A 24,290-nucleotide genomic window follows, 5' to 3' on the forward strand; every position below is an offset into this window, starting at 1 on the left:
GAAAATCTATGTTTGTTTTAAAATGAAAGTTATCGTCAGTAGGCTGCCATTGCATACCTACGATTTTAGTATCAGCGTTGGGGTCGTCGTCAAATTTGACAGCAAGAGGGCTTTTTTGTGCGGATGGAATGCGCGACATGAGTTGAGTATCATTTGAAATCCATTTGACTAAATTGAAACCTCCCGATTTGAACATAGCAGTCATCTCTTTATATATTTTTTCTGCCGTATCAACGTTATCGACGGAGCTAACATAATCGTCAACGTACATATGGTTTTCAGCTTCATAAGCGGCGAGCGGGTACGAATCACGACTATCTGCGGCAAGTTGTCGCACGACACGCAAAGCTAAATATGGCGAACTGGAAACGCCGAAACAGACCCTATTAAATTGATATATTTCAATTGGTGAGTTTGTGTCAAATCTAAATAAAATTCTTTGGAATGAGTGGTGATCAGGAGAAAGTCTCACTTGAAAATACATTTTCTCTATATCTGCGGATATTGCAATTGAAAACATCCGGAGATTTAAAAGCAATTCGAAAATATTATTTTGTAGAACTGGGCCTATATAAAGTAAATCATTAAGAGATTTTCCTGACGTAGTTTTACAACCAGCGTTCAGTACAATACGCGTCTTTGAAGTTTCTTTGTCGGGACGATAAACGGCCCTATGCGGTATGTAATAAGAATCAGTGTTTAGAAAATTGTTCGGAACTTTTGTTAAATAACCTTGATTTATGCAAGTTTGAATAGTTGCGTTATAATCAGACCGTAATCCGTTTGAGTCGAGTTTCTTTTCTAAATTTAATAAGCGGTGCTTCGCTGCAGAATAAGACGATCCTAATTCGGCAGGTGAGTGTTTGAAAGGGAGAGCAACGGTGTAGGTACCGTCGTCATCGCGCGTATAAGTTGACTGAAAAAACTTTTCACATGCTTCGTCATCTGGACTAAAATGGGTTTTTTCTGGGACATTTTCAATTTCCCAAAAGCGTTGCGTTAATTGATCGAGACAGAAATCCTCAGTTTGACAAAATAACGTTTTTTCAGAGTTGTGAGAATTTAATGAGCGGGTATCATTTTCGAGTGAATGAGGAAAACAATGCGCCCTTCCTCCGGCGATGTATCCGAGAGTAGTCTCGATACCTACAACCGAGGAGGTCGGTGAGGTGACTTTACGCGGTCCGAGTAACGTGGGGAACAATTCATTGCCTATCAAACAATCAATTTCACCCGGTAAATAATATTCGTCATCGGCCATCGGCAAACCTTGAAGGTGATTTAATTGCGTGGATTCTAGCTCGGCGCTAGGTAAAATGTCCGTTATTTGATCCATAACGCGACAGCAAATGGTATAGGAACAGCGTGAGTCGAATCGAGAATGTATTGTAAGTTGCGTTATTCCGAACGTGCGGTCTTTAATTTTTCCTATGCCATTAATAATAGCGGGTGCGGGATTTATTTTTAAATTTAAGCGTTCACAGCAAGCCTTAGTTATGAAATTAGTAGCCGCTCCCGTATCCAAAAATACGCGGAGGCGATGTGTTTGATTATTACTATAAACGTTAACAGATGCGGTCGGGCATAAAACTAACGTGTCACTCTTTGATTTTCGAGGATTTGCGGGAATGGTAACCGACAACGCGAGGTTGCTATCGTTATTCGCCTGAGCATTTGTCTGGCCGCCGTCGTGCGTGCGAGCGGCACTCGCCGTAGGCGAGCGCGGCTGACGCGGCGGGTGAGACAGAGACGGAAGATTGCTGGACAGCGGCGCTGCGGCAGCGCGCGCGCCAGCGGAGTTGTTATTATTGTTATCATTTGCTGAATGCGGGAAATGCGTTGTATTTGTTTGGGTCTCATAATGTAATAAAGAATGATGTTTCTTATTGCAAATCGAACACCTGTTTGTTGATTTACATGTACTAATATGATGAAAACCTAAACAGTTTATGCAAAATGTGTGTTGACGAACTAAGTCGTTGCGCGTTTGAGTGTTTTGTTTTAAGAAATATTCACATTTAAATAGCGGGTGAGAGAGTTGAGAATTGCACACTTTGCATGATCGAGATTGAGTGACAATGTCAGAGTTATTTGACTTGCTAGAAGTTTGAGGTTGCGGAACTGTAACTTGGGTACAGAATGTTTTTATTTTATTAATTTGCGGTGCGGGTTTGTTAGTAATCTGAGCGCGAGTATTATTATTATAAGTTTGAGAGCGAGACGGCGTGTGGAGTACTTGGAGTTTACTCTGTTCAGTTAGAAATTTCTTTAAATCACTAAATTTAGGAATGTCGATGTGTCTATGAGCCTGTTCGAATAGGTCAATCATAGATTTATCCAATTTGCTTAAGGCAACGTGAGTTATAATAAAATCTGATAAATTATCAATTTTCAAGCGCTGCAATGCTGCTTCAGCGGAACAAAAATTATCGAACATATTATCGACCGACTGTCCGGTCTTTTGTTGTAACATTTGGTCTAGATATATAGAAGCCTGTACCCTAGTATCTTGGTATTTTGCTAGAAGAGCTTGCCATATGATGTCATAGTTTTCAGAGGTAGCGGTTATTCCAGAACAAACATTTAGTGCTTTGCCGAAGAGACATCCTATTAGGTACTGGACCTTTTCAGCACTTGTTAAGCGAGTATTAGTGTGTATGACACTGCGGAAATTTTCATAGAATACTGGCCACTTAGTAGGAGTACCATCGAAACCTATGAGTTGAAGCGGGGGTAACTTAGTATTTAAGTTATTATTTTTCTTTTGGTCCTCAAGCTCTTGCCTCAGTGTAGTTTCTTTTTGTTTTATGTAACAATATAATTCGTCGAATGTATTTAAAATACTATAATTCGGCAGAGCCTCAGGATTTTCTTTGAGTTGCTCAATCATAAGTTTATCTACCGTTTCAATATAATCTGAACGCGTTTTATCAGCGGATTGAGCCCTAGCTAAGAATTGTGTGCGAGTGACATCGTCGGAAACCTTCAAGCTTAAGTTATAGACTTCTTGGATCATTTGAAATATAAATTGTTTTTTATGTTCCAAAAATCTAATCATGACATCTTCGTCGCTTGAACCCTCTTTCGATTTCTTGTTTCCCGGCATATTGGCGATGAGTTAATTAATAATGAGTTATGCGTAATTTGCGTTAAGTTTTAAAATGAAAGTTTTGTCGTAAAATAAAATATATCGACGAACTGTGCGCGGCGCGTATCTAAAGTGATATGGCGGGTAGGGAAATATAAATGGCTCGAGCGGCGAACAAATTTTTACGATAGACTATGTGAAATATACGGAATCTACCAAAAATATGCTTTAAATCTTAAAGAATGAGTAAAATAACTGGTATTTAATGATAACTAGTTGCGAAATAAAATGAAATAAGCGTGATGCGAATCAATTAAAGTATGTTGGCACGTTGCGGGTTTTTAACAAATATGCGTGTAAATTATATTTTTGAGTGTGTAAATAATATAAATATGTATGAGATAATGAGAAATTTATATAGGAAGGATCAGGATTCGAAGGACCAGACTTGGAGGGGCAGGGACTCACCTTCGAATAGCTCATATCCCGCCGACTCCAATTTTGAGTTCGTATTTCACCACAAACACGAAAATTTGGTTGTTCACAATACACAGCGTTAAAAGTGATGTCACTGATCTTCTTGGAGTATTTTTTCACATGTATTTTGAGTTTTAATTAGAGGAGTGCGAGTTTTTGGGCGCGCGCGCGATGGGATTTTATTTTGCACTGGCGGTTTAAGGTGAGGGTGGGGGTATAGGACAAAGGATGTTGCCATATATAAAATATATAAGAGGTGCGTTCTAGTTGTGTGTATGAGATATTTAAATAAACTTAAATTAATTTTAAAAATGTATGAAATTATCACAATGGCGTAGCCACATTTACTATTACTAGGACTAAATAAGCTCAATTCGGGGTATTATTTTCTCGGAATTTATGTGCGAAATATAGTTTAATATGGTAAAGATAAAGATTATATTTATATTATACTTAGCTCTTCGGTAAAAGAAAACATCATATCGCTGCAGAACGGTGCCAGTGCCAGAAGGTTTAAGTTGCCAAGTGCGCAATGGATGAGGAAAAACAAGTGTACATACTTCAATAGGAGACATAATCGTCAAATAATATAACACTGAACCATTTTTTTTCACGTAACCTTTACCGTGTTTAAAATTCACTGAGCTTGATAAAATCCCGCCGGCGTTAAGAGCAGTACAGTCGTACAGTGAGTGCCGCAACCCGTTTGCGTGCTCTGAGCATTGAGGCAGTTATTCATTTTCCTAAAGCTAAAAAACGACCTAAAGCTAAAAAAAGCGGCCAAGTGCGAGTCGGACTCGCGCATGAAGGGTTCCGTACCATTTATGACGTATTAAAAAAAATCTACTTACTAGATCTGGTTCAACATTTTACCACTTAGGACACACATTTTACCACTTTGGAAGTGTCTCTCGCGCAAACTATTTTTAGAAAAAAATTATATCCATAGATACCCCACACGTATGGGTTTGATGAAAAAAGATTTTTTGAGTTTCAGTTCTAAGTATGGGGAACCCCCAAAATTTATCGTTTTTTTTTCTATTTTTGTGTAAACATCATAATGCGGTTCATAGGATACATCTACTTACCAAGTTTGAACAGTATAGCTTTTATAGTTTCGGAAAAAAGTGGCTGTGACAGAATCGGACAGACAGACGGACATGACGAATCTATAAGGGTTCCGTTTTTTGCCATTTGGCTACGGAACCCTAAAAAGTCTATGTTTTACATTTGTATGTTTAAGCCCCATAAAAGTAAAGCTACTCCAAGTTCAAAAACTAAAAATTCTCGTCGTATTTCGACAACCATTTTATGTCAAAAGTTTTTTTTTTATAGTGACATTTATTCAATGCATTTGTTTGTGTTGTTGCAGCCATCATGGAGGAGCGGGAGGTGGAGGGCCCGGGCGTGCCCGACATGACGATGATGCCCCAGATCACCGAAGACGCCATAAACGACAACCTCAAACGCCGCTACAAACACGACCTTGTATATGTATCCTCTTTACAAGATTTTCTTTAGCTTCCCATATGTATATATGCTTAGTTCTAATATTGCGATTGAATTTAGTCCAACTTCTGGGCTAAATTCATCGCCATTCTATTTTGTTTGCACCAAATATTTAGAATATTTGGTGCCATTGAGCTAATTTAATGATAAGAGTTATCGAATTCTGTATTTATGCGAGTAACAAAACTGCAACTTCCTTGCGTTTAGACTATGTAAAGGAATGTAAATAACTTCCAAAATAACTTTTGATTTGAAAAATAATATTTGAACTGGATTTACTGAGATCTCCACGGCCTATAAATAAACACTATTCCTAAAACGATTTTATTTGTCTAAACCGTAGTGATTATTTTGATCTAATTGGCAAGTAATGGATTTGCAATTTGCATGCCTTTGGCCAAATCTATAACACCGTATTTTTAAAATTGTAGCGTAACGTACCTTTTGCTTCACGCGAGAGTACCCACGATGACTTTGTGTTATTTTCGACGGACTGCGAAGTATTTTTATGACTGCAGCTGGAATTATATTCATTTAAATATGCAAGGGCACATCCTTGCATGTTTCAAGCATCGTAAACACGAGTTATTTTAAAATAAGATTATGTATAATTTGCACTGTTTGCACATAGTATATTTTGCTTAATGAATATTACAGACATACACAGGTTCAATTCTAGTCGCAGTGAATCCCTACAAGGAGCTGGGATGTTACACAACGGTGAGCACCTATTATCTAATAATATTACACTTATTTTCGATCAATGGTATACAGCAATCTTACCGATGAGTAAGACCCGTTAATCCAGAGGCTGTGTCATCGTCGTGAGTAATACTATGATAACAGGAAGCTTCTGCACATAAAAATACCAAATTAGTAAGGGAGACTGAAATCGTTAATACAACGAAATCGATTTACAAGTTGACTATTGCCAAACGATGAAACGACGAGCATTTGTATAACTTGGATTATATGACTATATGTGTCTTACCGATACACATCTCGCCAATCTTTTATCAAGATTCAGTAGTGGGATTTAGTTGAAATCTGATATGATTCTGTAGATGCCGCGGTGACTACCCTATCACATTGTTTACCTCCTTTTCCCAATCCTATTTATTGTGTCATACGTACCTACGAATTATATATGAGTAGGTATCAGTACCTCTAGTGTAAATAAATTCGATTTCCAAACGTGACGTACGCGTTTGCGTTTAGTCTCATTTTGTATTGGATTTCGAAAGAGCGCGCCAAGCGGGACGTTTTGGAACCTCAAAATCCTATACAAAATGAGACTTAACGCAAACGCGTTCGTCACGTTATGATGTCGATCAAAGTTACACTAGGGGTACAGATATGTTTAGATACTTAACTGAAAATGATATAATTGTTTCAAATACAAATTATTTATTGTTTCAATATGAGTGGTTAATATAAATGGTGGTAGGGTTAGTATTTGGTTACACCACGATTTTGGCGTACAATACTCGGACGCAATATGCATGTCATTAAAACCAATTAAAAATAAAATTATATCAATGTCAGACAAAAAAAAGTATTAATAATAAATAAAAAACTTAATATGCAATAACTGTGAGCATCATAAATAAATGAAAGGAGACAGACAATTTTGTAATTAATTTTCTACATAGAGACCAATATTGGCCGATGCATTTTCATGTAATAATTTTAGAGCTAAAACTTCCTGTTTTCATAGAAAAATTTGCAAACAATCGTTCACTTTCTAGGAAGTAACGCGCTGTGGTCGGAAACAATGAAGATCTTCATAAAAAAGTGATAAATTATACGTCACATCGTAATCAATCAGAGGAAATCATTGATTAAGACGCTCATTCAATAAGCGAGTTACGCTAAGCCATGTCATTCATTCCTTCCGTTTATGTATATGACACTAAAAAGTACCCAATACTTTTACTATTGATTGAAAAATGCACATATCACATTTTGTCAACTTATATTAACAGGGTTGACACATTTTACCTTCTTACATTGGCATTCGTGAAAACGTGAACGCTCTGTTTTCCCAAAAGATTTTGCATGCTAACCAAATTACTGAAAAATATACTCTGACGGTAAAATAACTGCTTGAATGTTACAGGAGCACATGCAAGAATTTCGAGGTAAAGCCTTTGGGAACCTGCCGCCGCACGTATTTGCTTTAGCGGAGTCCGCCTATAGCTCGCTACGGGTAAGCAAACTTTATTTTAGAAACAGTTCCATTCCTAACCCCCTAGTTACATATTTACTTATACAGTTTCACGAGTAAGCGCAAAATTAAATCACTAGCATTATCATATGACCTACTTATCAAGTACAAAAAATATAATTATATGTTGGCACATTTATACTTCCGTAGTGACTCGCTGTTGCCAGTTTCATCATCAACCAGATACATGTATCTCATCCTGCTTAAGATCGATAATCGATCCAGCTGTCTCGGGAAGCGGCTGTCAACTGCCAATCAACATTAAACCCTTTTAATCTGCAAGTAATCACTTCGAATCAATCTCTTTTTAGAATGGTGAAAAAAATCAGTCGGTAGTGATTTCGGGGGAAAGCGGTGCTGGCAAGACGGAGACGACGAAATTGATACTGCAGTACCTTTGCGCTGCTGGCGGCCAGGCCACGTGGGCGGAACAGCAGATTCTTGAAGCCAACACAGTTTTGGAAGCATTTGGTAAGTTATGCCTTACACATAGGTATATTATACAACCAGCTACTAATAACTTCATAATGACAGAAATCGTATTGTATGAACCCGTGTGAACTTGAATGTCTTTTAGAAGCTTTGTACTACCTATGACTATTTAAAAAAAGAACATCTTTCACATAATTTAGAGATGCTCTGCCTACCCAGTAAAAAATGGCCGAGTCCAAGAAAAACTGTCGCTGTCACATCTACGAAAATTATCCGTAATAACTAGAGTTCATGAAGACGATTATAAATTGTATAAGTATGATGATTATTATTTATCAAGTCATTGTTTGACGACGTATACATTATAAAATACGCTCTCTTTAGTTGCACTTGTACTCTATATTACTCTTATACTTCAGGCAATGCAAAAACAGTCCGCAATGACAATTCATCTCGCTTCGGAAAATTCGTGGAGGTGCGGCTCGACAACCGAGGAGGCATTCGCGGTGCAGTGCTCCGTGATTTCCTCTTGGAACGGGCTAGGATCACCGGTCCTTCGCCAAGAGAGACCAACTACCATGTGTTCTATCAGCTGGTTGAGGGAGCTAAGGTACATTCTAATGTGGAATAAACAACACATTAAATTCGTCCGCTTCGCTAATAAGGAGAGATTAGATCTTCTCGATAGGATTCAGCACGCGACGCCCCGAAACTTATTTTTCGAACGGGCCAGAATCATCAGTCTCTATGTCCTATAAATAAATAAATAAAATAAATTATCATTTATTTCGACCATCTGGGATCATACAACAAACATAATACATTACAAAAAATTAAATAAATGAATAAGTTAATTAATACAATTTAACAATATTCTGATTACATTAAAATTAGATATAACAAATTGCCAAAATTACATATCCATGTTAGTACCTACTTATCTTACGTCTAGTGTTAGTATATACTATAAGGTGGATGAAATGGAGCGCGAGAGACCAACAAAAGTAGTGGGGCCAACTACAAGAGAATTCTATAAGAGCAAAGATGTGTTCCAATTACCTTAATTTCCGCTGAGAAATGCTTTATTAAAATAATAATGGAGTCTTATCTTTTATTCCAGCATAACGCCGAACTACGCACAGCCCTCCGTCTCCGCGACGGAGTTCAGTTCAAATACCTTCGCCCGGAAGACGAGGACGCTCGTAAAGGCTTGGGCGGCGAGCAAGGAAAGCTGGAGGCACTGCAACTGGCATTGACGGTTCTACAAGTACCGCTGCAGATGTGCGAAGGACTGTTCAAAGTGCTGGCAGCGGTGCTGTGGCTTGGGAATATACAGTTTCAGGTAAAGACTTGATTAGCGTTGCTGTATACTAATCTGATAAAATAATTACTGACAATTACAGATTTAGTGAAAGAAACTGGAAGCGAGCGCCTGATTGTCCTATTAGTGCAGCTGTAAAGATGTCAGGGACTGGTCAATATCGCTTTTATTTATTGATAATTATGACAAAATAACAGTTCTATAATGATTAATATTATTTGGTAACTTTTAGGATGTGGACGGAGAACGCAGCGCCCTGGCACCAGAAGATGCAGAAGCAGTAGACGCTGTCGCGAACCTATTGGGCCTAGCGCAGCCTACCGCCCACAAGGTGCTCCTGGAGCGACAGATCAACGTGCGGGGCAACGTTACCGACATTCCGCTGAGGTTACATGAGGTATGGAGCCGTTGAGGTTTCTTATAGATAGGTAATTACCTATATGGCAATGCAATTCAATTCAATTCAATTCAATTTTTTATTCATAAAATTTACATCTTATACGTCACTATATATTTACAGGTTACATGTATCTAATAGATTTAATAATTTTGCCGCAATTAGGGCGTTCCGCCACTATATAATCGTCATATTTTCATAGAAGTTTCACATTAATAATGACACAACCACACTGTCATTGCAAATGCCACGTAGCGTTAGCTTGGTCGAACTCTAAACCTAATTTTTCCAAAATAGAAAATGAAGTTGATCTGATATTTACTTAGCCTACGTATGTAAAGTGAACCTTGTTACTTTGACATCCCACTGTTACACCCTTTTCATGGACATTGCGAGAACCGCCGCATCATGACATCTGCTGTATATACGCGTACACCTTCGTGAAATCCTATACTTAAAAGTTTAAAAATAAGCTACTTTTGAACGGCACGAAATTGTACATATGTAGTCTCTTATGAAATAAACGTTGTCCACAGGCCCGAGAAAATCGACACGCAATGGCGCGAGCGCTGTACTCGCGAACATTCGCGTGGCTGGTCCGCCACGTGAACAGCTGCTCGGCGCCGGGCCGCGAGGCGCCGCGCTCGCTCGGCGTGCTCGACATATTCGGCTTCGAGAACTTCGCCTGCAACTCGCTTGAACAGCTCTGCATCAACTACGCCAATGAGAAGCTGCATATGTTCTTTAATAACTACGTCTTCGCGTTGGAACAAGAAATTGTGAGTTTCATATATTTTAATTCTGCCTATTACATCAATGTGCACATCAGTTGCAGTTGCACCAACACCGAATCCCGATGCGACGGATTATTCAAATTAACTCAGCAGATACTAAAAAACTTCCCATACAATCAAATTCCACCTCCTCGGTGCAACTGCATTACAATTGTCGCGAACGTATTGCGAACCAGCTAATATTTGCCAACGTCATGGAGTAGATGGCGCTAGTAGTCACGTTTAACTTAAGTAACCGCTTCTAGGTTATTGGGATTTTTTGAGGGAAGTTGAGAGGGTAGATGAGAACGACAGTAGGAAAAAGGAGGTTGTGTGCGAACAAATCGACGCGGCAGTGATATTTGCTTTTAGATCAAGTCAAGAACGTTCTTATGGTGTTATTAGAATAATTATGTGTCTCGGGTATATTGTGACCCACGATATCAGTACTCAGAGTGAACAGTGATCCAGTGAGGCTAATATGAACTTAAGGTAAACTTTGTGTGAGGAATGGGGTCGCTATAAGGGGAGGTTTGGAGGCGACTATTAAGCTCAAGAAACCAGGTGGATAATCATGTGATACTCATGTTATATGTAGGTAATAAAGTCGGACACCAGCACAACTCATATCGTCATCTCACTAACATCCAGGCCTCGTATAGGTATGTAGTACATTTACATATCGCTTTCCAGTATCCGTAAAAGCATTAGCTCATTCGATAGGTTAATAAGTATGGTGAGCTTGACGACATGGTGGAGCATGCTGGGAATTTTTATTCACATGCACTGTTATCATCATCAAAAGTAACATATGTTTATCTCTAACATATGAAAAGTTAATTTATTTACGCGCGTACAACTAAAGAGCTACAATATTTGGTTTATTTAATTCAATTTAATGTTTTATTTCAACCATGAAGCCCATATTTATATTATTTCTACCAAAAAGGTATTCAGCAGGCGAATGTTAGTGGTTCACCTGAGCACATAGGCAATTGAGTGAGTACCTACATACATTTTAACTGAACATTCTTGCTCTTTGATATACAAGAGATTGAAAGTGTCAGTAGGTATCATAATATAGTTTATAAAAAGCAGATATATAAATACATACTTTCACGATTATTAATATTTTGCGACAAAGGGTAGTCTGAATTAAAAAGCTCTCTTTAATCTTTGAAAACAGTGTGTTTATTAGCCCTATAGCAGCTATAAGCAGTGGAATGGAATTTCAAGTTATGGTTTTGAATGATATAAATATTTAAATTTTTATGTTTTAGAACCAGTATTTGTCACTAATTGATGTGATAAAAATGTTTGTGTTTTACCAGAGCAGCAAAGTTTGTTTTCAACTCACGTGCCTTGAAACACTCGCAACGCTCAAGATTTTACTTTTACGCTCATGATTATATGTGACGTTACTAAACAGATTCAACATTTCTATGTTAAAAGAATGAGAGAGTGGCAAAGATTGTCACATCAGAAAATATAGTTATCTCTACTGAATAATAAAAGGTGAAAGGACATTCAACTCAAATTTTAACGCCCAAAGCGTTAGAAATTTTTTCAATTATCAGTGAAGTGTCAGCAATTATCCAATTGTTCTCTTAAATGTCCTATGAATGGTGCCATTACCATACCTGCTCATACCTAACAGGTCAAACTGCTCAAACCTAAGTTTAAGTTGAACAAGAGGTTTAACTATAATCTATATTTAGGTACCTATACGTTATGTTAATTTTGATATTTATATTTGATTATGTAGGGGACAAGGTACTTTACCTACGTGTTTAGATTTAGTTGCCTGACCAATCTTTGATATAAATTAAATAAAATTATGCACTAATAAACATTTACGACATTTTGAATTAAAATTTGCTTGTCAATTTGTGTTGTGACCCAGGATGCATCCTTTCAAACAGCGACTTTATCACAGATTCAAATCATGCTGTTGATCAACAATTCATTAACAAAATAATTAACATTTTAATATTAAAATAATAAGAATCAAAATCTCACATTCATTGTTCTGTTTGGCGGAATAGTTGTTATAGTTAATAGTATCAAATTTAAAGTTTATTTATCATGCGGGTAGTTGATATAATATAATGCCTTGCCGACTGTTGTTGCTTACAAACCAGTTTAGGTCTGACCTCCGATTTGGTATATTTTCTGTAACTTCGGGATCTAGTTATATTGGTGTTTATAATATTTTGTGAAAAGGACCATAATCTCTTATGAATCATGATGCTTTTGTATAACACGCATTGCTTGCAGAATATCCACTTTATCACAAATTATCAACTCAGCCCTGATTTAACTCGTCGTGCGCGCAAGTGTGCGTGGTGTATGGAAACAATTTATACTGCGTGTCTTTTTAGAAAACGAATGTATCATGTTTAACGTATTAGGTAGGAACCAGATTTAACATTCGTTCGTTATACTTATATGATCCATAAATATTCTCTTAGAATGAAACAAAATTTATTTTATCAAGATTAATAAAATAATACAGTACAAAAAAATTCTTTGTTGCTCACCAATATAAAAACGAAAATAACATACAGATTAAGCACATAACTCAAACTATGGTGCACAACAAGCGGTCTTATCGCTGAAGAGCAATATCTTCCAAACAATCAAACTAGGCTATTATAATCGTTATGTTTTGCGCATCCATATCTTCACTAAGCTAAAATCAGAAGCATTCGCATTGCGTGTAATTCAAAATTCGAAATTAACCCTTTCACTTCGTTTGAAGGACTAGAACCACTCATAACATAAGAGATGTTAAGGAATGTCTTGCCTCATTGTTGTTTGTTGTTACAGTTGTAAGGTATTGGTACGGGTTGGTTTCTTAGAAGTTATAGGTATCATTTAGATGTAGTAACCTGTAACGTGCCTTAGTGAAAATGCAGGAGGCACTTGAAATCAGATTACAATTTGATGTCATAATATGTACATGGCTCAACTCAAAGGACCAGGACCATCAGACCCAATCAGAATCGCGCAGCCACTCCAATGGCACCAGCAAACTGCCAATAATGGGGCTCTCGCTAGATTTAACAGTTGGCATGCATGATATTGCTGTCCTGAAAAGTAAACGGTTAAAAGGATTGTAAACGAATAAAGAACTGCCGAATATATTAGTTTAAATAATATTCACTTACTTTTTCTGTTCATGTAACTCAGCACAGTATCTTGATTCAATCCCAATTAACATTTCAACCAGTATCAGAATCAGTAAATATCAACTTGTATAACAGTAAATTGCAAAGGCAAAACTGTTTAGTATAAGCCACCAGGCTATTATAATATGTTTGCACCTAATCCATACCCTATAGGTATGATTTCCTATTATTATTCAACCATTGATTCATAGTATGGACAGTCACAGATTAGCGATTTGGTATAAACTAATTAGATACATATTAACTTAACTTCTGAATTGTGTATGTATCTATGTCATGTACATGCGATGACCCAAACCTAGGGTTAAAAATATTAAAATATATTATTATTGAGAAGACTTCAAATGAAAGGCATACTAATTGAATGGGCTAGTGGTTTCTTTATTATCTATTTTATTCGAACAAAAACAGGTAAGGGAGTGGTAGATAATTTAAAGAATAGTCACTAGCCATGCATAACTATTTTAATTTTGTTAAATGAAAGTGGAATCGAGCAGTAGATGTTAATTGATGTCGCCAACTCAATCGAGTCTACTCGTCGTAGATGTACATATTAAGTACCTTCAACCTTCATACTCATAGTAATAATTACAAAGGTGGTAGAAGACCATGGTGGATACATTTCTGAATAAGATCAGAATTTCTCAAGTATTGTGTTATTTTAATAAATGTAATGACAGAAGGAATTCAGATATAATATCATCTATGTTGTATAATATCATCTTTAGAAACAATAAAAAGGACTTTATTATTAATTATTTTAGTATGCAAAAGCTCAGACCATTAAACCTTTAAAAGGAAGAGATTAATCATACGCCAAATAATTATTGATCCGGACACCTCAGCTTGTTAGCTTGTTTATCAAATTTAATCGGATTGAAATGCAGACTGGAGCTACACTATGATCCCAAGAATCATAATCACAATTAGAATCAGATGTCATATAAGGAAGTTCGATATCTTTCTTGATTCATTTTAATATTGCCGTGAAATATCGTAGTGTTAAGGCTGCACTCGACGCCAATGACCTCGCGCGTGTGGGCGGAGCTTTATACCCCTCACCGCACCACCCGCTGCAAAAGATCGAGCGCGCAGAGCTATGCGTTCGAAATAGAATATCGCTTGCTCGCGCGTGAAATGCAGCACAGGTCCGTCTAGCAATACGACTTGCCTCGCACTGCCTCCGCAGAGGGGGGTAATGGTAGGAATCTAGGCGGATTTAGGCTTATTGTTTTTAGGAATTGAGGCATAATTTTATGAAATTGCAAAAAGCAAGAAAACCAAATCATTTTATAGTGTCTTGTGAGAATGATTGTAAAGTTCCATATTTTTGCAGAAGTAATACCGATCTAACTGAAAGAAATATAGTTGTGTAAATTAAAATAGATTTCCAGAAAAATATATCGTTGGTCATATCTTGTAGATTGTTTAATATTTTTTACTACTCAGAAAGTATCAATCTTTAATATAAAATATGGTTCTGAATAACTTAGTTTTACGGTATTTTGCGGGAAGAGGAGCCGTAATTGTTTTATTTACGACTCCTACAGTAGCAATAGTCACAAGACAGATTTATTCGTTGCCGTATCGTCATAAGTCACTGTGGACACCAGTCCTGTGTGGTTCTTCACCAGTGCACTCGAAGCCGCTCTTTCTTGGGCGGTGTATGCTAGCCTGTAATGTGGATTTATCTTTAATGTTATTCTGTTCGCCCAACAACGTGTGACCATACGTCCATCCCTACGCTTCCTTGGCTCTTCCTTTCTTGGTTCGGCCTCGATAGCCGAAGAGACTAAGAACGCTATGGGTACAAACAGTGGATAACCTCGGTGATGTCGAGTTTGTCAAGAGTTGAAGCAGTTGTACCGTAGTAACGTTCAAGCATTCTTCGCCAGCACCATATCTCAAATGCATCTGTCCTATGATGGGTTTCAGTTTCAATGGTCTTGGTTTCGGACATGTAAAGAATATGATCGAGAAACCAAGGCGCCCGCATTAGTCTGATCCTTGTTTTATGTTATTCCATATGCATATCCTGGCGAGTCGTTTCACCGCAGCTTTGGCCATATGAGCTCTTCTGATCACCTTTTAGTCGCAGATGCCATCGTCACTTATTTAAGATACCAAGTCAACCAACAACTTGCCTCAAGATCGTGCAATTCATTGATTCTCTTAATTTTACCAGGAAGATCGACATGCATCATCTTCGTCTCATTTCTATTGATCATAAGGTATGGATCTGGATCCTGAAAATGGACTCATTACTGGCATACTCAATCTTTTGTAGCAGAACCGAAATTCATTTTCCACAGACACTTAACCTAATATAGTCATGTCATCTGCAAAACTGAGTTTATTGATTAGTTAGCCACCAACTTGGACATCACCCTCACAACCTTCCAATACTCATTGTCTATTCACAGATCTCAGTGAACAGTTGCACTCCTCGTTCAACTATAAAAGGACTACGCGTTGCGGTATCCCCATTTCTCATAACTCTGAACATTTTACTCCAGTTGAAGAAATCAAAAGCCTTTGCGAATGCGAAGTCAATAAAGCGCAAAGCCTTAAAGAGTATACAGACGCCGCACCCACTGTATTCTTTATTAATTGGCACACGTTGAGAATTTGCTACTGAGTACCCATCTATATGTCTCGCATGGTTGTTAAAGTTGTGAAGTGATTATTCATGAATAAAAGAAACAGAGTGGGTCAATTTGATGGACACAGCAGTTAAAACACTGTGGTGCGGAAGGCTGGCGATATTTTGCTTAATTTAAGATCTGATCGGAATGAGGAAGATGGATCGGTACCTCGGATATACAGTATATGTATTGCTGTTTCTACGATCCTTAGCAGGACTGAAGCATGTGCACGGGGATGTAATCAAAGAGTAAACATATCCAAAGCTGCCACGAAAAGCGGACTTACTGTGTTGCGTGCCGTTAAGCCTGAGGACACCACGTATATGACCCTTCGATATCTTAAGTTTTTCAAATAGATAAGACGGCTGTTAATCACGAATGACTCCAAAAAGCAATGATGCAAAGTGCAAGGTAGGTCTGGCAGACATATTTAATAGGTTATAACGGTTTAAAAATGGTGTGATGTGAGAACGGCAAGAAACAGAAAAGAAAAGCATTTTGAATGCGTTGAAATAATACCGAGGTACTCGCCAGCATCCACCCCCCAAAGGCGGTATCAGTGTAGCTCAATTTAGACAGAATAAAGTGTGGCAAAAATGTTTATGCGTAAATAGACGTGAATAAAATCACGGACGCGATATAATACTTTCAGCCTATAAAACAGTTTAAAACAGTTGCTTGACTGTCCCAACATATTTAAACTAGATTATTTCACACCAGGCGCGATATAAACGCACCAGAGATTGATAAGAAGAATAAAAACCACTTTGCAAACAAACAAACAAACAGAGTTCATTTTGACTCAATATCTGCTTGATAAATCGAAATGAACGGTAAGAAAAGGTACCTTGAATATCACATCACTTGTTTTGGATTTGACGGTTCGAAGTGGGAGCCTGATTTGACAAGTCTGTTGAATGTCCAATTAGCATAAAAAAAAGGAGTGTGGTCGAGTTGTAGATAGATTCTATTTTACATTCTGATTTGTGATTATATAAAAATAGCGTGATTCTCCCTTGGCTGGGGAGGGCTGCCGGACATGAAGTGGGTGCACCCAGAGATGGACATGTCAACAGTGGCCTTAATGGATAAGCGAATAGATTTAAAGCGAATACTTAACATAGTAGATTACTGCGAGTAATATTCAGTAAAGAGAAGTAGTGGAAATTTAGGTTACATACACCCGTTCGGATAAGACGGCCGCATTTGTCTGTGTGGTAACTATCATTGCATATAAAAACGTATGTTCTTTTCGATCACGCGGTCGTCGCAGTGTTCAAAACAGTTACAGTTGTTTACGTCTACTGTAGTAATAGTTGTGACACTTGAAGTGGTGAAATAGGTTATTATGTTAATAACGATGTCAAAGGAGCAAAGTGACAAAGTGACAGAGCGAATCACAGATGGTAGTTATAGATGGGATAGACCTATCGCGAACGGAGTTCTCACTGTTTAACAATACCGATATTTGATATCAGATCGCATTGCCACTCTCTGACACATGGGCCGCATGACGCGGTCTCTTCTTGTGACCTAAATTGCAACTAGGGACTGCTCGGAACAATCTAGAACCGTACGCGCGGGAGTATAGGAAATAACATTGGTCATGGGTTGACGGAGAGACCAGTAATGGACCAAATATGACAGGTCGCAGCCGTGATCCCACTCAGCTCAGCTCAGACATCGATGGACGCTTACACCAGTTTCAGGATCCTGCTTTCAATCAGTTTAGTACGGAAATTGATCAGTATTCAGATCAGTCTTAGGATCCTGTTATTAGTTGGCTCAGCACAAACATTGATGAATGCTCAGACCAGACTCAGAATCCTGTTCTTTATCAGCTCAAGACAGATCACTCACAACTCAACTCAGACCAGATGCACGATTGGATCGATCTCAGAAACGCAGTGTCTCAGCACATTTCTATAACGTCATCAGAAATTGCACAAAGTGTCAGGCCGTGCCGATTCACGACGCAAAGGGTGAACCATGCGGTTCGAGAATGGACGGCTCAAACACATCGTTATTCACAAGTGTTCTTATTATCTGATTGTTGATTTATTTATATGTTTGCCTATAGACATCTAATTTTAATTAAGAGTAGCATTGTCTTTCTGGGCGGGAGTGTCGCGAACGTATTGCGAACCAGCTAATATTTGCCAACGTCATGGAGTAGATGGCGCTAGTAGTCACGTTTAACTTAAGTAACCGCTTCTAGGTTATTGGGATTTTTTGAGGGAAGTTGAGAGGGTAGATGAGAACGACAGTAGGAAAAAGGAGGTTGTGTGCGAACAAATCGACGCGGCAGTGATATTTGCTTTTAGATCAAGTCAAGAACGTTCTTATGGTGTTATTAGAATAATTATGTGTCTCGGGTATATTGTGACCCACGATATCAGTACTCAGAGTGAACAGTGATCCAGTGAGGCTAATATGAACTTAAGGTAAACTTTGTGTGAGGAATGGGGTCGCTATAAGGGGAGGTTTGGAGGCGACTATTAAGCTCAAGAAACCAGGTGGATAATCATGTGATACTCATGTTATATGTAGGTAATAAAGTCGGACACCAGCACAACTCATATCGTCATCTCACTAACATCCAGGCCTCGTATAGGTATGTAGTACATTTACATATCGCTTTCCAGTATCCGTAAAAGCATTAGCTCATTCGATAGGTTAATAAGTATGGTGAGCTTGACGACAACAATGTTATGTACTCAAGTCACATCATTTCGATGTGCAGAATGTTATTTGCACGTCGTGTACTGTGAATAGGATAAAGATATGTTCGTGCAGATAATTTCGAAAATTTTCTTTCTATTGTATTGCTGCTGTAAATTACTTGATATGTAACTAAAATGAAAAATCGATTTGTTTCTTTCAGTATCGTCAAGAAGGCATTGTGTACAACCAAATCCAGTTCACGGACAACGCGGCATGCCTCGAGTTGCTCGAGAAACCGCCGCGCAGTTTGCTCAAACTGCTAAGTGAACAATGCCATATGCCCAAAGTAAGATCTTTTTCAACTAGATAGAACACTATTTCTTGACACACCTCAATAAAATATATGGCTTAAAGAAAAACAAATGGTTAAAGATGTTAACTACTTATTCTAGTTGATTTTGCGTTTTTAAAATGACATTATGACACGATCAGCTGATGACATGTCGAACTTCAGTCAAAAATTGTCATTATGGACAGTCGATCAGGTTCCATTTGTTCTTGCTCCTACATCTGTTCACAAAATAACTGCTACATTATGTACCTAATGAACTGCTGCTGCTACTGCGACTAAGGCACATTAGCACTTAGGCTACATTCTAGCTTGCCACTTGTTGCACCAAGACACGTTATAACTGAAAACTCAAGAGCAATGAAAATGCCTTGTTTCTTATAAAAATCTTTATACAAGATTACCCGTTTACATTACGATGGATAAACAATACAACCGTGCTAACGCATCATTGCTATTCTAATTGTTCCAGGGCTCAGATGGCGCGTACCTGACTAATATCCAGGGTGAATTCGGCGAGCACCAGAGCTTTGTGAAGGGTTCTAGACGCAAATGGGAGGAAGAATTTGGTGTTCAGCATTATGCGGGCACGGTAAATAGTAGAACAGAGTAAAAAGCCCTACTTATAAAAGACCTTATCAAAATGTGATTAAGTGCTATAATCGTATGTAACTTTGTGCAGGTATGCTACAGCGTGCAAGGCTTCGTAGACAAGAATAGAGACACGCAACAGGACGCGTTTATAGACCACTTGAGCAGATCAGCCAACCCCTTCGTCAGAGAATTAGCCGATTACGTCCAGGATTTGGCGCCTCCTGGACAGGTTTGTTCGATAGCTGCGTACCTAGTCTAGCTAAAGAATAAATAGCGGAGGAGAATATATACTAAATCTTACGACGACACATTTTACTTAGGTACCATTATATTAGTAACTTTATATCCCTGCAATACGGTCAATTAACTGTCAGCTGCTCATACTGAAACGAGCGGCTGACCAAGACCAAGAGCCTGGGACACACGATTTGCCGAAATATTTATACTGCTTGTGTCACTCTCTAACTGATCTGTAAGACGTTACTATATTCTTATAACGTTTAATATTTGACAGGATCTATCGCTTTCAAGTCCAAGCTCAATGGGTACAACACAGCGAGGGACATCCAAAGGTCGGCCGACCGTCGTCGACACGTTCAGAGCACAACTGCAGTCGCTGGTTGATATGCTACAAGCCACCGACGTGTGGTAAGCACATACAATATCATCATATTGGGAGCGTGCACGACTGTCACGCAACCTAGTGTCCGCAAGTCTAGGGGAAAACGTCAATTCACTACATCTTATAAAACTACTCCAAAACTAAAAACTACTGAACGGATTTTCATACGACTTTCATCTATCAATAGAGTGATTCTTGAGGAAGGCTTAAGTATATAACTTGTTAAGGTTTTGTGTAAATTGTTTGAAATATAATGATGCTGTCGGAAAAAATCACGCTGGCTAGGAGCTTTAATCGAAAATGCTGCCTAATCCGTTTGAGCTATAACAACACAATGTATGGTGGGGGTGTTTCTCATTCATAGGTCTACAAAAAAGTCCGCGTTGTTAAATGTCTATCTTTTAAGGATAACTTACTATACATATTCGTAACTTCTAGAAAAAGATCACGTAATATGTGGCATTTGCAAAGCTATTTACATGGATACATTATTAACAATTATCAAAATAAATACGTTAGTTATATTAAGCATTTCATACAGCTTACAATGGTCCCTTACACCATACAATTTAAATTAATATTTCAGGAGTAATCGTAAATCAAAGTTTCATTTCGAGCCATATAATTGTACGAAATGTTAAAGACGCTATACTTACCCCCACCATGCACTTCGCACGGTCCCAATAACAGCAAACTCAGAATTTCCGAAAATAAGAACCTGATTAGGCTTATTTACACTAGGTTTATTTTTCTCAAGCAATATATTTGGTGTAACATGTTTCGTTTTGTAGCAGCTTTTTGCACTGCTGTTTCGCTGCCGCCCGATGACCTGTGGGCTAATCATGATCGTCGCATTTTTAGGTACGTCCGTTGCATAAAACCGAACGAGAACAAAGAGGCGGGCACATACAACGACCAGCTCGTGCTAGAACAGCTGCGCTACCTGGGAATGAACGAGATCGTGCGCATCCGTCGCGACGGGTACCCGGTGCACCTGCCCACGGCCGCCTTCCAGGCGCGCTACCGCTGCCTGCTGCCGCACCCGCGCCGCCAGCCCGACGTGGCGTGAGTATAGCAGAGAGACAACATACAACGACCAGCTCGTGCTAGAACAGCTGTGCTACCTGGGCATGAACGAGATCGTGCGCATCCGTCGCGACGGGTACCCGGTGCACCTGCCCACGGCCGCCTTCCAGGCGCGCTACCGCTGCCTGCTGCCGCACCCGCGCCGCCAGCCCGACGTGGCGTGAGTATAGCAGAGAGACAACATACAATGACCAGCTCCTGCTAGAACAGCTGTGCTACCTGGGCATGAACGAGATCGTGCGCATCCGTCGCGACGGGTACCCGGTGCACCTGCCCACGGCCGCCTTCCAGGCGCGCTACCGCTGCCTGCTGCCGCACCCGCGCCGCCAGCCCGACGTGGCGTGAGTATAGCAGAGAGACAACATACAACGACCAGCTCGTGCTAGAACAGCTGTGCTACCTGGGCATGAACGAGATCGTGCGCATCCGTCGAGACGGGTACCCGGTGCACCTGCCCACGGCCGCCTTCCAGGCGCGCTACCGTTCCTGCTGCCGCACCCGCGCCGCCAGCCCGACGTGGCGTGAGTATAGCAGAGAGACAACATACAACGACCAGCTCCTGCTAGAACAGCTGTGCTACCTGGGCATGAACGAGATCGTGCGCATCCGTCGCGACGGGTACCCGGTGCACCTGCCCACGGCCGCCTTCCAGGCGCGCTACCGCTGCCTGCTGCCGCACCCGCGCCGCCAGCCCGACGTGGCGTGAGTATAGCAGAGAGACAACATACAACGACCAGCTCGTGCTAGAACAGCTGTGCTACCTGGGCATGAACGAGATCGTGCGCATCCGTCGAGACGGGTACCCGGTGCACCTGCCCACGGCCGCCTTCCAGGCGCGCTATCGCTGTCAGACGATGACGAGTACAGCAGGTCCCGATCTATTTTAGTAACTTGATCAACCAATAATGTAGGCCACCGGCGGGTCGCAAAGATCGCGTGCATGATTTTCGAGTAAATTTAGCGGCAGCGGCGATGTCGTGGAACGCGCCAGATATGAGTGATAAACATAATACTTGCGTCATTGTTTCATCCGTCCCACTGGATGGATGAGTCCAATAAATCTAAGGTGTTAAATAACGATCTATTGGCATTGGATACTCAACTTCCAGAGACATTATCATATGTCGTCTGTACATAATGTAGCGCTTTATCATATCAAAACATCATATCGATATTATTTCGTTTTCAGAACTGTTATGTCAATTCTGAACGCGCCGCAAGGCGACTGGCAAATCGGTCACACGAAAATATTCATGAGAAGTTCGGTCCATTTGCCTCTGGAAGCCAAACGGACACATTTACTTCAGTCTTCAGCGTTACGGATACAAAGAGTGAGTTTATTAAAAATACGAGTGTTGCAATGACTTATCATACTCATACATATAATTCTACCTTCGTCTCGCTGCAAGGAGTTTTTAAATAGCTTTTTAGTATCGTTTTGATTAATTCGCAGTGGTACAAGGGGTCCGTGAAGCGCCGCCAATATGTCCAATGGCGGAACGCCGTGATCGTACTCCAAGCGGCGTGGCGCGGATGGAAGGAACGAGCCGCGTTCCTCCGACTACGCCGCGCCACTTTAACGCTGCAGCGGCACTTGAGAGGCGCTTTCGCGAGGGAAGTCGCCACTGCGCTGAGAGAGATGAAGCGAGTCAACCAGGAGATCAAACTGAGGGAGGAGAGAAACAGGTGGGTAGACAAATAAATTGGCCTTTACATTTGTTAAACTAGAAAAGTGCGACAGTAATCCCCGCGAGCAGTTCGCAAGCCTTTCTCAAACATGCATTCGCTAGATTTTGACGCACCAAAATGATTGTCATGTGGTTGCCTGGGGCATCTGAGCTCTTATTGGCGTGTTGAAGGCGTTTAATCACGGTAAATAATCTAGATCTTTGCATTCCTTAACACGGATTTCGTTCCTAACGACATCATCTATTTTACAGCCTCGCAGAGAAAGCGAACCAGGAGCGAGTCGAGCTCGAAAACATGGCTGACCAGCTGCGCGGTCTGGCCAACCCGAGCGGACGCGTGGACTCCGTCAACCTGGACAACCTGTTCGACTTCCTGGCCGACGTGCCGGCGCAGCGCGGCGCGCCCGACGGCCAGCCCGCGCACCAGCCCAGCATCGCCGAGATCGGCGACTCCATGGAGCGGCTGGCCGAGGACCTGCACCAGGAGGTACGTGTCCACGAGGCCTACTTGGACAACTGGGGCGATACTTCCATCCGAAACCTCGAAATAACTTCTGATATTTATCCACCTGACCTTCGTTGCCACCATAAGCATCACCTGTTTGTCGTTACGCATACTGTCTTTAAAAAGTCACTATGATGTTTATCGTAGTGAATTTTAGTGTTAATAATTTAGTTTCCAAAACAACCAGATGACGCTAAAATTGGAATCGATCCTGATTAATTTACTCTACATTTATTCCTCTAGCTGGAACATGTGTTGGCTGCCGAAATGAACGAGCTAAGCAAATCCACGACCGAAGCCCAGCGCAAACCAGACGGCGCGCCATCAGACGCTATACCACCTCCACCGCCCTCTTCCCTTCCCCTCACGTCCATCCTTCAACCATCCACTCCCGCATCCAGCACCCCAATGAACGGCACCAACGTGATGACTGCCTCTATGAACGGAACATCTAACGCGATGACGTCATCAATGAACGGGCTCATGTCGACGTCGCTAAACGGCGTGATGACGTCATCGAGCGGAAGCGACGTGTTGTCGGCGAGCCTGCCGCCGCCGCCGCCGCCGGCCGAGCCGGTGCCGGAGTCGCCGGTGTTCCCGCCGCCGCCGGTGTGCACGCTGCCCGAGCCGGCTGGACCACCGCCGCCGCCGCCACCTGGAGGTAAAGGTATGTCGACCACATGGCTCGCAAAATTTCAATTCATCATCATTCGCGTACCCTT

At 40.4% G+C, this 24,290-nt stretch overlaps 1 protein-coding gene across 1 annotated transcript in view; it reads left to right on the plus strand.

Annotated features, from left to right (window-relative positions):
• LOC133528388 (myosin-I heavy chain) overlaps positions 1-24,290 on the plus strand; it is a 115,468-nt gene that overhangs the window by 72,781 nt on the left and 18,397 nt on the right. The window contains exons 3-19 of the mRNA XM_061865763.1: positions 4,938-5,059; positions 5,732-5,794; positions 7,194-7,283; positions 7,613-7,772; positions 8,153-8,343; positions 8,854-9,075; positions 9,287-9,451; positions 9,988-10,230; positions 18,945-19,070; positions 19,546-19,665; positions 19,756-19,896; positions 20,182-20,315; positions 21,151-21,354; positions 22,565-22,706; positions 22,829-23,061; positions 23,316-23,550; positions 23,812-24,235. Of these exons, the coding sequence (XP_061721747.1) occupies positions 4,943-5,059; positions 5,732-5,794; positions 7,194-7,283; positions 7,613-7,772; positions 8,153-8,343; positions 8,854-9,075; positions 9,287-9,451; positions 9,988-10,230; positions 18,945-19,070; positions 19,546-19,665; positions 19,756-19,896; positions 20,182-20,315; positions 21,151-21,354; positions 22,565-22,706; positions 22,829-23,061; positions 23,316-23,550; positions 23,812-24,235 (3,010 nt within the window). The 5' untranslated portion in view covers positions 4,938-4,942. The remainder of the gene's footprint in view (positions 1-4,937; positions 5,060-5,731; positions 5,795-7,193; positions 7,284-7,612; positions 7,773-8,152; positions 8,344-8,853; positions 9,076-9,286; positions 9,452-9,987; positions 10,231-18,944; positions 19,071-19,545; positions 19,666-19,755; positions 19,897-20,181; positions 20,316-21,150; positions 21,355-22,564; positions 22,707-22,828; positions 23,062-23,315; positions 23,551-23,811; positions 24,236-24,290) is intronic.

This window comes from Cydia pomonella, chromosome 19, assembly GCF_033807575.1.
Source record: "Cydia pomonella isolate Wapato2018A chromosome 19, ilCydPomo1, whole genome shotgun sequence".
Taxonomy (NCBI): domain Eukaryota; kingdom Metazoa; phylum Arthropoda; class Insecta; order Lepidoptera; family Tortricidae; genus Cydia; species Cydia pomonella.